Source organism: Amphiura filiformis, chromosome 8, assembly GCF_039555335.1.
Source record: "Amphiura filiformis chromosome 8, Afil_fr2py, whole genome shotgun sequence".
NCBI classification, from domain to species: Eukaryota; Metazoa; Echinodermata; class Ophiuroidea; order Amphilepidida; family Amphiuridae; genus Amphiura; species Amphiura filiformis.
The window spans coordinates 53,949,911-53,963,170 of NC_092635.1; the positions used below are offsets into that span (position 1 = coordinate 53,949,911).

The following is a 13,260-nucleotide window of genomic DNA, read 5'->3' on the forward strand; positions in this document are numbered from 1 at the left end:
GTAGGGTAGGTTCAACAACAATTCAAACTGGTTATATTTAACAGCGTTTTATGGCATAAAATAACATAAAATGCCATTTTGATTTGTTCAAAATATTAGAAACGACGGTAATGAATGACAATAATAACTTTGCACCATCTATTTTGAGGTCATTGTGTGAAATTGGAGGGTTTTGTTTTGGGCCTCGGTATTTTTCCGCTCCCTCGGAAAAATACCTCCGCCCAAAACAAAACCCTCCGATTTCACACAATGACCTCAAAATAGATGGTGCGCAGTTATTATTGTCTAACTAGGCTTGTTTGTAATCGTTGTAATGCATTTTTCATGCTGATTCTAAATATGGTCATGCAAACTTTGGATTTTGAAATTTTGGACAAAAATGATACTTGTCGTCTGCAGTTGCCACCCGCATAGAGAGTAAAGCTTTTGTCAAACCTCTGTTGAGATGCCAGTACCTGCTTTTATGGAGTACCAATCCAGATCCAGATACATACAAGATATACAATCATGACAGGATCAATGTCAATAATGTGGATAACCGAATCACTTTTCCCTATCAGAATCCATGGAAAAAAAAGAAAATTTTGCCAAAGATAAGTACCTGTTGCACTGATGACACATTCACCAGCATATGCTGCTCTCAGGTTTTCATTTACAGTACAGGCTTCACGTCCTAAAACACATCTACTGGAGTAGGTTACACCATCCGTACCACATACTGGCTCATATATTGCAGGACACACTTCAGGACAATAAACTATGGAGAAAATAGATAATACAAATTGTTCCTTTACTTTGAGTTAAGTTATTAGATCCTGAGATATTGCAGAAGTGCAAGACAAATTAACAGTCCGGTCCGACTGCCTGATCAGGATATGCTGCCGAGTCAGGCAGTATGGTATCCCACAATGCAAAGATCTATTTCAAATAGAGCATCTTTTAATATACCGTTATTTCTTGGTTTAGAGTAAAGAAGTAGGTAAAATATATAAAATTATCAATGAATGTACAATTAGTAGTAATTTTTCATCAATTTTAGTTAAAATAAAGTTAATTTGCATATTTGAATCAAATTTTTTAAAACCGTTAGAAATTGTTTTGTTATTTAAATTATTTTTCTCCCGGTGGAATTTTTTTTCGCCCGGTGAAAAATTGTCAACCTACATGTAGCTCATGTGTGTCAAAGGAAACTTTCCCCCGATCTTTTATAAAATCACCATGAACAATTTAGTCCTTAGTCTGTCGAATTCGGAAGGGTTACCAAAGCCCGTGTTGCCTAACTCGGCAACATGCTGCCTGATTCGGCAGTACTTCCTGATCAGGCAGTCGGACCGGACAAATTAAACATAAAAGAATGAGCAGAAATACAAATTATTTTTCCTCAACGTTTGTTATAATAGGCGCGGGAAGGAATAACATTGGGTTATTCAGTTGTAATCCATACACCCCCAGCAAACACAAAACGTTTTCGACATCATTCGCAAAAGGTTATAATAGGTTGTCAGAAAACGTTTAAATGTCGGGTTATATAAAGGGTATATTAAAAGGGCATTTCGTGATCCACAGCATCATCCCCCCACTTTTCTCAAAAAAAGTTGAGATTTTTATATCACTGGAAACCTCTTGCTACATAATGTTTATGCACAAAATATTTCTTGCAGATTAATTCGTTTAGCACAGATATCGTGAAATTTGAATTTCGTTCTGGTGCACCAGAACGAAATTACAACACATTGTCTATGGAGCAGTGCAATATTCATAATCGTGCATGACTCGCAAACGCACAATCGGAAGCAACTGAAATTTTGGGAATAAGCTTTTTTTGTGGATATCTACTGAAATATGTCATAAAAAGAAGATGCTAGGATCACGAAATACTCCTTTAAGGGTATAAAACGTTTTCATAACATTCAAAAACATTTTTGATAATCTACTGCCTAGCAAACACATAATGTTTTACAGAAAACGTTTAAATGTCGGGTTATATAAAGGGCATAAAAACGTTTTATTAACATTCCAAAAACATTTTTGAAAACTTGATACAAAACATTCTAAACAGAATGTTATTTTGGTGTTGAAAAAAATATTTTGCGAAAAATGTTTTCCCAAAATATTTGCAATAACGTTTTAAAAACGTTTTCATGACCTTTATATAACCCGACATTTAAATGTTATTAAAACGTTTCGATAAAAAGATTTTAAGAACATTTTTGTGTTTGCTGGGTGCAAATATTTTAATATAATGTTATTTAAATGATGACAAAATATTTGGCATAAAATGTTTGCAAAAATAGTTTACAATAAAATTTTGAAAACATTTTTAAAATATTGCTGTAGTGTGTTTTCATACAAAACGTTTTAAAACGTTTTCATGTCCTTTATATAACCCGACATTTTAATGTTATTAAAACGTCTTTACCTAAACCAAAAGCCAAAATATAACTTATTTAAAACGTTTTAAAAACGTTTTTGTGTTTGCTGGGACCCTAATCTTCCACACAGGGAGTATAAATTTCAAATGGGGTTACCTGACTGGGTGACTCCATTTAAAATCTACACCCCCTGTGTCTTTGATAAGAAGTGTAAGGATTTCAACTGGAACAGACCATTTCGAAAATCATGTGCCTATAGCTACATTTCAATAACACATGTTTTCAAATGGAGCCCCCATTTAGGTAACCCATTTAAAATCTACATCCAATGTGTGGACAATTGTGACACGATCTGGTCCATGGGGGCCAAAGGAGGCATTTTTGAAAATTGAGTTACTATAACCATTACTTTATACAAACATTAGGCTATTATATACTGAAAACACCAAAGATCTAGGATACTTGGTTCTAAAGTTATGAAGTTTCGTGATGTCTATTTTCTTATGTATTTTATTGGTTTTTTTACTCCATATTTTTGCCTTTATCTCAATTTCAAATTTGCCGCCTTTGGCCCCCATGGACCAGATTGTGTCACAATTAAGGTCATGTCTTAGGGGGTGTATGGATTTCAACTGGAATAGCCTAACCCATGTAAACACACAAAAGGTGTGAGAGGTAAACAATTACTTACCACTCAAACAGTCGCCATCATAAGCAACTCTCAATTGTGCATCATTATTAGCACAGGCTTCAAGTAATAGTTTACATCTGTTGGAGTAGGTCTTGCCATCTGAGCCACAAACTGGGGCGTATTCTGCAGTACAAACTTCTGGACATTCATCTGAAAAACAAAAAAAACTTTTGATATAAGAATGTAATTATTGTTTTTGTATGATTGTATATTTTCACATGACCAAAGGCCAACAAAGACAACCCAGGTTGTAAAGAAAGTTGGTATATAGATTCTTATTGATAATTGTCCCCCATGCACATGTGGGAAAAAGTTTTAATAATCTATATAAAAATACAGCTTTTCTTAAGAAAAGCAAATATATCACCCATCCCTTTGTAACAGAAAAAGAGTCCTATGCTTACATGTTGGTTCACATCTTCCGTAGTAGATTCCTCTTAGAGTAGGTTTATTAGTACAAGCTTCTCTGCCTAGTTCACATCTGTTGGAGTAGGTCTTACCATCATTACCACAAACTGGATCATATTTAGCTGTACAAGTTTGTACATGAGAACACAATTCTGGGGGAAGGAAAATTAATATCTTGTGATATATACATACTTCACAAAATAAAGCAGTAAAAATGAGCAATTATACTCACAACATAAGATTTCACCAATTTAATGATCGCTAACTCAAAGTAATCCACTTCATAGTGTGTCTAGTGGAAATTGGCTGCATCCTCATTCCCATGGACTCTACATTTATGTAATTTGTCTAAGTGCATTTTGGAATTCATAAGAATTGCACCAGCAATTCAGCAAGTGGAAGCACTGCATGCACAGAACAATCTTTTGTTTATTGCTGTATAGACTGGTGCACATAACATTAGAAAAAGTTACCTTGTGTTGGCGAGCATAATATTGGCATAATAGGGACTCTAATTTAATAGGCACATATTTATTAAGCACTTACAACATGAATCTTGAAGCCCTGTACAAAGCATTAAACACATGAAAACAATATGCAAAAAATTACAGCGATTTAGAATGCATACCTCTCCTTGAAACACATTCTCCTGCATAATTTACAGTAAGTTGGCTATTAGAATTACAGGCTTCAACCTCGAGTTGACATTGGTTGGCATAGGTCTGTCTATCGGTACCACACACTGGACTGTAGTCTAGTGGACACACACTTGAACATGGTGATTCTTAGAGAAAACATCAAAGATATATTGTAAGATTAAACAATAAAATTATCTAAAATTTTGAATTGCCTCTACAACCAAATTATAAAATTTGCCTTTAGTTTCTTCAAACCCATTTTTTGGCATATTTGCAATACTTAGGCACAATGTCTGATTTGGTTCTATATTGCTGATGGCCCTTTCTATAATTATTTATACCCTGCACATTTTTAGTGAAATGAAAAATGATAACACTATGCAAATGTTAATTATTATGCTTGATACAATTCATTACATCACCAGGGTATGATAGAAATTGTCATCAGTACCTGTCTGGGCACTGATTGTGCTACAAGACTAAATTTGATGTGGTGAGGTATAGACATGTTTCAACTGATGGTGATAGTGATGATGATAAGTTTGATTTGAAGATGACCTTTTCAGTAAATCCAATAAACCTTTGCGTGTACACCTGAGAACTCGTCATCTGACGTCACGCCAACTTGAAATGCGCAGTAACGATGTTCAATAAATGATGTGCGCATCGGCGCAGATCGGCATGACGTCAAGTGATGAGTTTTCAGGAGTACTCGCAAAGGCTTATGGGATTTACCGAAAAGGTCAATCATAATTACCTGTAGGGGCTACTCTATCACATTCACCAGCATATGCTGCTCTCAGGTTGTCGTTATTATTACAAGCTTCAAAACCTAGTTGACATCTGTTGGGGTAGGTTCTACCATCTGTACCACAAACTGGCTCAAAGACAGTTGGACATACCTCTGGACAATAAACTTGGGTAAAACAAATTAACACATAATTTTACACAAATTATCATAATCCTTCAGAGATCACCAATACATTTGCATAATGCTACTGTTTGGGTAGTGTGTATGGAAGCATATTTGGGACAGAATTATGCACAAGGGAAACCTGATATGTGCAGAAATGTCAATCAGCCTTGTTGATATAAAGACTTGTACAAAGACTAATTTCAAGCTATGCATTCTAAACTGACCAATTACCAAAAATTACATAATAATATTTTCATTCAAATTATGAGCTAAGTCTATACTCAATATTGAATGCTTAGACTTGTGCTAGTAGAGATGTTTAAATATTTCAACCAGAATTGCACTTTTTTCAAATGTCTTCCATGGGGAGGGGGTGCGGAATTCAACTGGAATAGCCCATTAGCTTGATCAGTGGTAGTACCATGAATGGACTTACACCAAATTACAAAAACGTAACGAAAAAACTATCATGTTAGGGACTGTTGCGTTATTGACCCGCAGAATTTTCCGGGTCGGACGATCAAGGTAGACGAATACATAATCGGGCCGTGGTCTTTACATCATCGTCCCCTGGAATCACTGAAGAATGAAAAGGTCATTCATAAACCAGATAATTGAGAGGAGCGTCACGACCGCCCGTTGTGAGAATCGATCTTGTAAATTACCGGTATTTTCGATGCTATTGTTATAATTGGTAATAACTTCTCAAAACCACTTATCACAACACAAAAGGAAGCTGACCGCATATAATAGCATTTCGCTGTCAAATGTTTGATTCTGATCGATGATTGCTGAATAGACTGCAGGGTCTATGACTAATTATAATAAAATAATTATTATGGCGAATAATATAAGGATTATTAATTTGCTTTAAGTTTTATTAATTCTATAGTCCAAAAGTCAGAAGTAGAGAAAAAAACCTTCAGCAGTATTGACATATTTTCGATCTGTTTGGAAAATAGTAGGCCTATATGTTTTAGTAGGCCTACACGCAAATTAATAACTCAAAATATATACTGGTAGCACGCACTATATTTTGGATCTGAGCCAAATCAGCAGTGGTGTAGCCAGGGGAGCGGAGGTATATACCCACAGACATTTTCAGGGATAAAATGGGAACAGCAAAGAGAAAAATGTCGTTAAAATTACTAAAAACGGGACGAGAAAAATGACAAATGGGACGAATATTTGGTTGTTCTACTTCACTCTATAAGGCTGGCTACACTGCTGCAAATCAGGCTCTCGAATCACAACCAAGTATTATAGAAACACGATTTTCTTAAACATGTTAAAGTGCATACTACTTTTACATTTTTCCTCATGGCTCAACCCCGGGCTCAACGATGCAATAAATTAAAGTTTAAAATATCATAATTATACATCTGAGTCTATTATCTGATAAACTAGTCCTAAACGAAAGCAAAATTAAAATTCAATATGACCCTGAAGATAAATAAATAAATATGTCAAAATAAAAATGAATTAATGAATAAAAAAACAAGAAACTGCTTAAATATTGAAATGAAAAATGGATATGATAGATGAATATTAAATTAGTAAATAACTTGTTTGCATCCAGTTCTTTTCGTCAAAACTTTTTAAAGCTTTTTCAATGAAATAAAAAGTATGTTTATACAGCTAAGACATGTTTAACCTTGTCTTGCTTGTTGCGAAAGTTTAATCGAATAAATAACTTGGGCAGGATCGTCCATAAAGCATCATAGGTATAGGCATATTATAATACTGCTCGTGATTTAAATGTTGTATCATTTTATTTATTATAAATTAAAGAAATATATAGTAATTAAGACGGTTTAATCAGGAATCGTTTCTCTAAATCAATAACATGGTTTATAAAAACTAGTCCAGTGCTCCAGTTACGATCAATTTAATCGGTGACCAAACTAATTGACCACTTCAGCAAAGCACTTGAACGGGCACTTGAAATTGACCACCGCAAATTGCTGTTTGAAGACACGATCGATCTCGGGGGCATCATGGTCATGCTTCTTCCGTCCCGGTCTTTGAATTTCATCGGGTAGCTAAGCTTGTTTCGTCCCGGGTCGTCCCGGGCAGGTCTTTCGGGTCAATAACGCAACAGTCCCTTACTTTATTAGAATTGAATTTGCCACCCACTGCATCAGACACAATATTAAAAAATGTAGCATTATAAAGTTGTTATTAAATATTCATAATCCATCAGGGACTAAATCTGGGTATGGTTGCAACAAAAACAGAGACTTTACCATTATGCCACACTGCTCTAACAAACAAATAAAATCTGGAAAAACTTACCACTCAAACAGTCCCCATCATAAGCAACTCTCAATTGTGCATCATTATTAGCACAGGCTTCAAGTAATAGTTTACATCTGTTAGAGTAGGTCTTGCCATCTGAACCACAAACTGGATTGTATTCTGCACTGCAAACTTCTGGACATTCATCTGAAGCAAAGAAGAAAACTTTGGAATAAATGATTCCAAATTGCTACTGCATTTACATGTGTAAATATGCATGTAAAAGACTACTTCCACCAAATATCACCTCTCTCTCCTTAGTATGAAATATAGAAAGGTTAACTTTTTGTTACATCTGAACACAATGCACAATGGTCTGGCACCCCCTGTAAGTGTAAAATCAAGGTATCTTAAGCTTGTATATATGTATGTGTGGGGTGGGTATGTGTGGAGGTAGGTATGTGTGGTATTGGTACGTGTGGGGTGGGTATGCATAGGGGTTGTATGTGTGGGATGGTATGTGTGGGGTGGGTATGTGTAGGGGTAGGTATGTATGGGGTGGGTAGGTGTGGTGGTTATGTGAGTATATATGCAGGCGTATGCAAAACTGAATTTGTCTATAATATTTTCCGATCTACCGTACTGTTCACTTGTTTGTAGTAAAAAAACACATATCTTTAATAAACCACCAAAATTCTGAGGAAATTATAACACAGACAAGAATTCTGTCAGACTTACATGCTGGTTGACATCTTCCATAGTAGAGTCCTCTTAAGTCAGGTTTATTAGTACAAGCTTCTCTGCCTAGTTCACATCTGTTGGAGTAGGTCTTGCCATCATTGCCACATACTGGGTCATATTTAGCAGTACATACTTGTGCTTGAGAACACCATTCTGGGAAGTGAAATCAACCGTATTATCATTGTATGATTATTTTTATTTTTTGCTCTCAAATTTATTTAGCTTTCATTATCTTAATAGTTGCTGTCTTAAAAGTGATCTAGTTCACCATTTCTTGGTGGAAACAAGCTCTAGCCTTATTCCAAGGATATGATAGTGATTTATATACATAATATGAAGAGATGATATCAATGTCATGGCTCAAAACATGTCTTGATTCAATTGGACTGTGAAGTAACAGCACACTTCAATGGAACTTTAAAAAAATACTAAGAACTTTATCTCATGAACAGAACAAGCCTGTGTTTATTACTGTATTCACTGTCGAAAAGACGTAATAATCGGATTAATTATCATAGCAATAGATGAATACTGCACTACAAGCAGGTTGCACTCATCACCTATGTATGTTTGCAATCATAGATTGAATACAATACCGCTCTTTTCAAAGATACTAATCTTACAGGTGCGAGTGGTCAGCATTTCTTTGACATCTGTGGTTCAATGCATAGGTACCGCCTGAACCTTGTAATGCAGGTTGATATAGTCAAAAACTGTGTTTATTTATTGCTATGCTAGTTAATCCGATTATTACGTTACAGTGATTACACTAATGAGCATATATCTCGTACAATATTCCCTTTATAGGGACGCTATGTAGTGCATCAGAAGCATAGCGAGCTTCATTGGGTTGGAGGAACTGAACTTAATTGAGGGGGTACTGATCATGTTTTCAGCAATTTTCAATGGATTTTTCAACATATTCACTTCAAATGGGTGGAGGCATATAAAATTATGTCACTGAAGTACATTGTTACATCTTTGGTTTGCCTTCAAAAATAGCCATTTTAGAATGCATACCTCTGCTGAAAGCACACTCTCCTGCATGATCTACACTCAGTTGCTTATTCGTATTACAGGCTTCAAGTTGAAGTTGACATTGGTTGCCATAGGTCTGTCCATCTGTTCCACAAACTGGACTGTAGTCTTGTGGACACACATCTGGACATGGTGGTTCTGTACAAAAATATATCAAAGATGTGTTGTAAGATTAAACCATATGAAAGTGTTTAATTGCATTATTCTTGGCATTAGGGAAATATATACTTAGGTGTGCTGTATAGTATTCAGCTCTTGTGCACCATGTATACCAATATCCACTTCCTAAATCTGCCATTGTCATTGTTATCATCATGGTCATAATCATCATCACCAATTGGCTGTACCATTATCTCTTTCTTCCATGGCTGTACTGATGGAATTTTCTCCCAGGCTTATTAAGGAGAAATATATGGTTTTGTAACTAATTCCAAACTACCAAACATCTTCATCTTTCTTGATAGCCACAATGTGTAGGTACTCAAATAGCCACTCTGAGTGTTTTCCTATTTTCCTTTCTTGCCCAGTAATTTATTAGTGAAGTCCCTGGACCCAACATCTACAAGGAAATATTAAGCTTCCATCGTGCCTCTTGTCCTTCTCTGAAAAGGTCTTCATATTTCCACTTTTTTAGTGTCAATAAATTAGTGTATTATAGTAAAATGGGCTCTAAATCAAAAATTTCAATGACAACCAATGATACGGATTCAGTCCTATGCCCTGTTTCCCTCAAACTGTAAAATGAAATTCATTGTAATTATCATAGTTATTAGGCCAAACCAACATTATAATTTCCAATTACAGAACATGCTATTATTATTTTCCCCTTAATAAACACATAGATTGGAATTTTCCATGCCTGTGCCTTCTAAGTGTGCTTGAATTCAGCTAACGCCGGTACAGTGTTCAGACCTGGCGACATCAGCCATCTTATGCGCGAAGTTTCTTTTGTGCACACTTGCGCTATTTTTGAATTTGCTCACAAGGTACCTTAGCGTTGATCCCTATAGGCAACATGCCATGAATCCGTGGTATGATTTTTCCAAGCTTACCTGTAGGTGCTACTACAACACATTCACCAGCGTACGCTGCTCTCAGGTTTTCATTTACAGTACAGGCTTCACGTCCTAAAACACATCTACTGGAGTAGGTTACACCATCCGTACCACATACTGGCTCATATATTTGAGTACATACTTGTACATCACGACAATACACTATAATGGGGCAAAAATAACACCAGTTAGTCAAGTTGGCTCCCTAATCACAAATCTTGCCTGAAAGTTCTTTGACACCAAAAGAATGAATCTGGTATTCTTTGGGTACTATAATGCATACCCAAAAAAACAACAACAAGAGGTTAATGTTTTAGCTAGCACTGTTCAGTGGCGATAATGGAGCAATCCAAAAGGATTGTGAGACAACTCTGGTGCATAGTATGTAAAGAGGAACTCAAAACCACTGCAAACACTTTACACTTTAAATTACCCTCACCTATAATAGACGAGCTGCATAATGCAAGTTAGGTACTTTATCAGCACACTTTGTGCCATAAATCATATCAGGGATTTGACAGAAAGTCACAAAACACATTACAAATGTGTGCATGAATTAAGGGCCAACAATGGATCTGAGCACTTATTAAACACACACTGGAAATCTTTATAAAACTGGTCTCATGTTATACAATCAGGGATAACAAATTGTGCACAATTTCCAAACACATTCCATAGGGGCAAGTCAGATAACTATTTACAGCAAATTATCTCCTCTTTATTAAACATCGGCTGGTCTGTTCTCTTGCTGGTGAAGTTGAATTGTTGTTCATCATTGACTTGCCATGCAAGGGCAGAAGTTTACAACTAGACATTCAACATGCAGAAAATAATACAATCTCATGAAACCCATCTTTCTATTTGTGACTTACCACTCAAACAGTCGCCATCATAAGCAACTCTCAATTGTGCATCATTATTAGCACAGGCTTCAAGTAATAGTTTACATCTGTTGGAGTAGGTCTTGCCATCTGAGCCACAAACTGGGTCGTATTGTGCAGTGCAAACTTCTGGACATTCATCTGGTATAGGAGAGACAAAAAAAAATTCATTTATTGATAACGTTAAGTTTAGTCCTTTAATCATGAGAATGATAACATTTCAGTACAAATAGAGATGACCATATTACAAAGGTGCACCATATAAAAATAAACAAATTTTTTTCAGTAGGGCAGCATGCATAAAAGTTCTTTCTTAATTGGGTACAACTTCACAAATGACCAACACTATGATTGTTTTTGCCTGCAAAGTGTTTGTAAAGAAGGTAATGGGGACACGCATCATGCACAAGAATAAATAAACACAATGGGGAACGATTGCTTGCTACAAGAGGAAACTGAATATAATTAATAAGAAAGAAAGAAAAGTTGAAAATGCTGGCACATTCCCTTGCTTTTTTTTTTTTCAAGCTGGGTTGTGTGCCGGTCGGGATTTGTGTTTATTTGTTGTCTTTTGGTTGGTAAACTGTTCTTTCTTTCCCTTTAAAGTGTTTAGCAACTCACTTGTTCACACCTTTTATATCAACATTATTAGCTCTGTCAAAGAAATTATTATTTCTTTGATAGAGTCTACTCTGTCAAAGAAATTATTATTCTGTATTATGTTTACATGTATAATTGAATGGATGAAATAAAACTGAAACTGAAACTTTTATATCAACATTATTAGCTCTAATGCAACAAAAGCATAAAATCATGTACACCTCCTACTATATATGGTATATTTCAATGAAACTTACATGCTGGTTCACATCTTCCATAGTAGAGTCCTCTTAAGTCAGGTTTATTAGTACAAGCTTCTCTGCCTAGTTCACATCTGTTGGAGTAGGTCTTGCCATCATTACCACATACTGGTTCATATTTAGCTGTACATACTTGTGCTTGAGAACACCATTCTGGGAAAAGTAAAACAAATCTTATTATTATCTTATGATATAGGCATATATACTTTACAAATTAGAGCAGTAACAATGAGCAATCAGATTCAACTGCTTGAATCAAAAATGTATCTTTTACCATCTTAGAAGAACTGCAATCTCCAGTGTGATCTAGCTCACTGTTTCTGTGGTGGTAACAGACTTTAGCCTCATTCTCTTCATTCAAAGAAGCACTGCATCATGCATCAAACTATTTTTTGTTAACCTTAATCCTGTAAAATTTTACAAAATCGTACAAAGTAAAACCACCAGCAGTCCAGCATGCATGCATGCCTCGTGATGCGATGATGCTTAGTTTTGTTGGCCATGCCAGCGAAAAACCCATGGGTACTGGGCAGGGATGTAGTGCTTAGCACACGATGGGTCTGGGGTTCGAATTCAGACAGTAACAAAAAACTGCTTTGTTCATCTTCTCTCTTTTTTTGTTCCTTCTTTCCTTTCCGTTAAGCAAAAACCACTTTGAACACTAGGATTAATTGCTATGTACACATTGATACAGTAATGTGTATAAAAATGTTCCCCTTTTGTAGTGTACATACAGCTATGGTTTATCATCAGAGCTGGTTAATTTAGATTGCATACCTCTGCTGAAACCACACTCTCCTGCATGGTCTACACTCAGTTGCCTATTCGTATTACAGGCTTCAAGTTGAAGTTGACATTGATTGCCATAGGTCTGTCCATCTGTACCACAAACTGGACTGTAGTCTTGTGGGCACACATCTGGACATGGTGGTTCTATGTAAAAATATATCAAAGATGTGTTGTAAGATTAAACCATATCAAAGTGTTCAATTCCATTATTCCTGTCCTTAGATAATAAAGTTTATTGTATCTATACAATAAACAAATTTACCTCCTGTGAAAGAGTCTAACCCTGGTCCATAGCTTGTGCTTGGACAAATCAATATGATTGATTTATTGATTGGTTGCCTAGTAATGGCTTTATTTAAGGACCAATGAGGTTTAAGGTCTATTGTTTGAAGTAGCCAATGGGAAGTGGTTAATAACCTTCTGACACTGCCAGTGGTTCAGGGATTAGGCACATTTTTATCTGTCATGGAAGGAGAAGGTTGGATCTCCAATGTGAAGAAAATTTTCCCACCCACCACACCCAAAAATTTAGGTCATATCCCAGTATTCAATACCTTTGTGGACAGTCACTTGGGAGCATTAGTTGGCTGGGAAGGCATCCATATCGTACGGGGTATAGAGGTACATAGACAT

General features: G+C 35.9%; 2 protein-coding genes and 1 long non-coding RNA gene across 3 annotated transcripts in view; all 3 read right to left on the reverse strand.

The window, feature by feature from the left end:
* LOC140159607 (uncharacterized) overlaps positions 1-3,972 on the reverse strand; it is a 92,897-nt gene extending 88,925 nt beyond the window's left edge. Inside the window, exons 1-4 of the mRNA XM_072183102.1 lie at positions 3,945-3,972; positions 3,468-3,623; positions 3,064-3,213; positions 602-757 (exon numbers count right to left, since the gene is read on the reverse strand). Of these exons, the coding sequence (XP_072039203.1) occupies positions 602-757; positions 3,064-3,213; positions 3,468-3,623; positions 3,945-3,972 (490 nt within the window). The remainder of the gene's footprint in view (positions 1-601; positions 758-3,063; positions 3,214-3,467; positions 3,624-3,944) is intronic.
* A 133-nt stretch (positions 3,973-4,105) lies between these two features.
* Positions 4,106-7,463, reverse strand: LOC140159225 (uncharacterized). Its single transcript, XR_011859860.1, has 3 exons — positions 7,321-7,463; positions 4,867-5,025; positions 4,106-4,255 (listed from the first exon to the last, which is right to left on the reverse strand). It is a non-coding gene; the product is annotated as an uncharacterized lncRNA (long non-coding RNA).
* A 103-nt stretch (positions 7,464-7,566) lies between these two features.
* The window catches only part of LOC140159608 (uncharacterized), a 77,220-nt gene continuing 71,526 nt past the window's right edge, over positions 7,567-13,260 (reverse strand). The window contains exons 31-37 of the mRNA XM_072183103.1: positions 12,616-12,771; positions 11,836-11,991; positions 10,970-11,119; positions 10,095-10,259; positions 9,025-9,180; positions 8,002-8,157; positions 7,567-7,649 (exon numbers count right to left, since the gene is read on the reverse strand). Coding sequence (XP_072039204.1) covers positions 7,567-7,649; positions 8,002-8,157; positions 9,025-9,180; positions 10,095-10,259; positions 10,970-11,119; positions 11,836-11,991; positions 12,616-12,771 — 1,022 coding nt within the window. The remainder of the gene's footprint in view (positions 7,650-8,001; positions 8,158-9,024; positions 9,181-10,094; positions 10,260-10,969; positions 11,120-11,835; positions 11,992-12,615; positions 12,772-13,260) is intronic.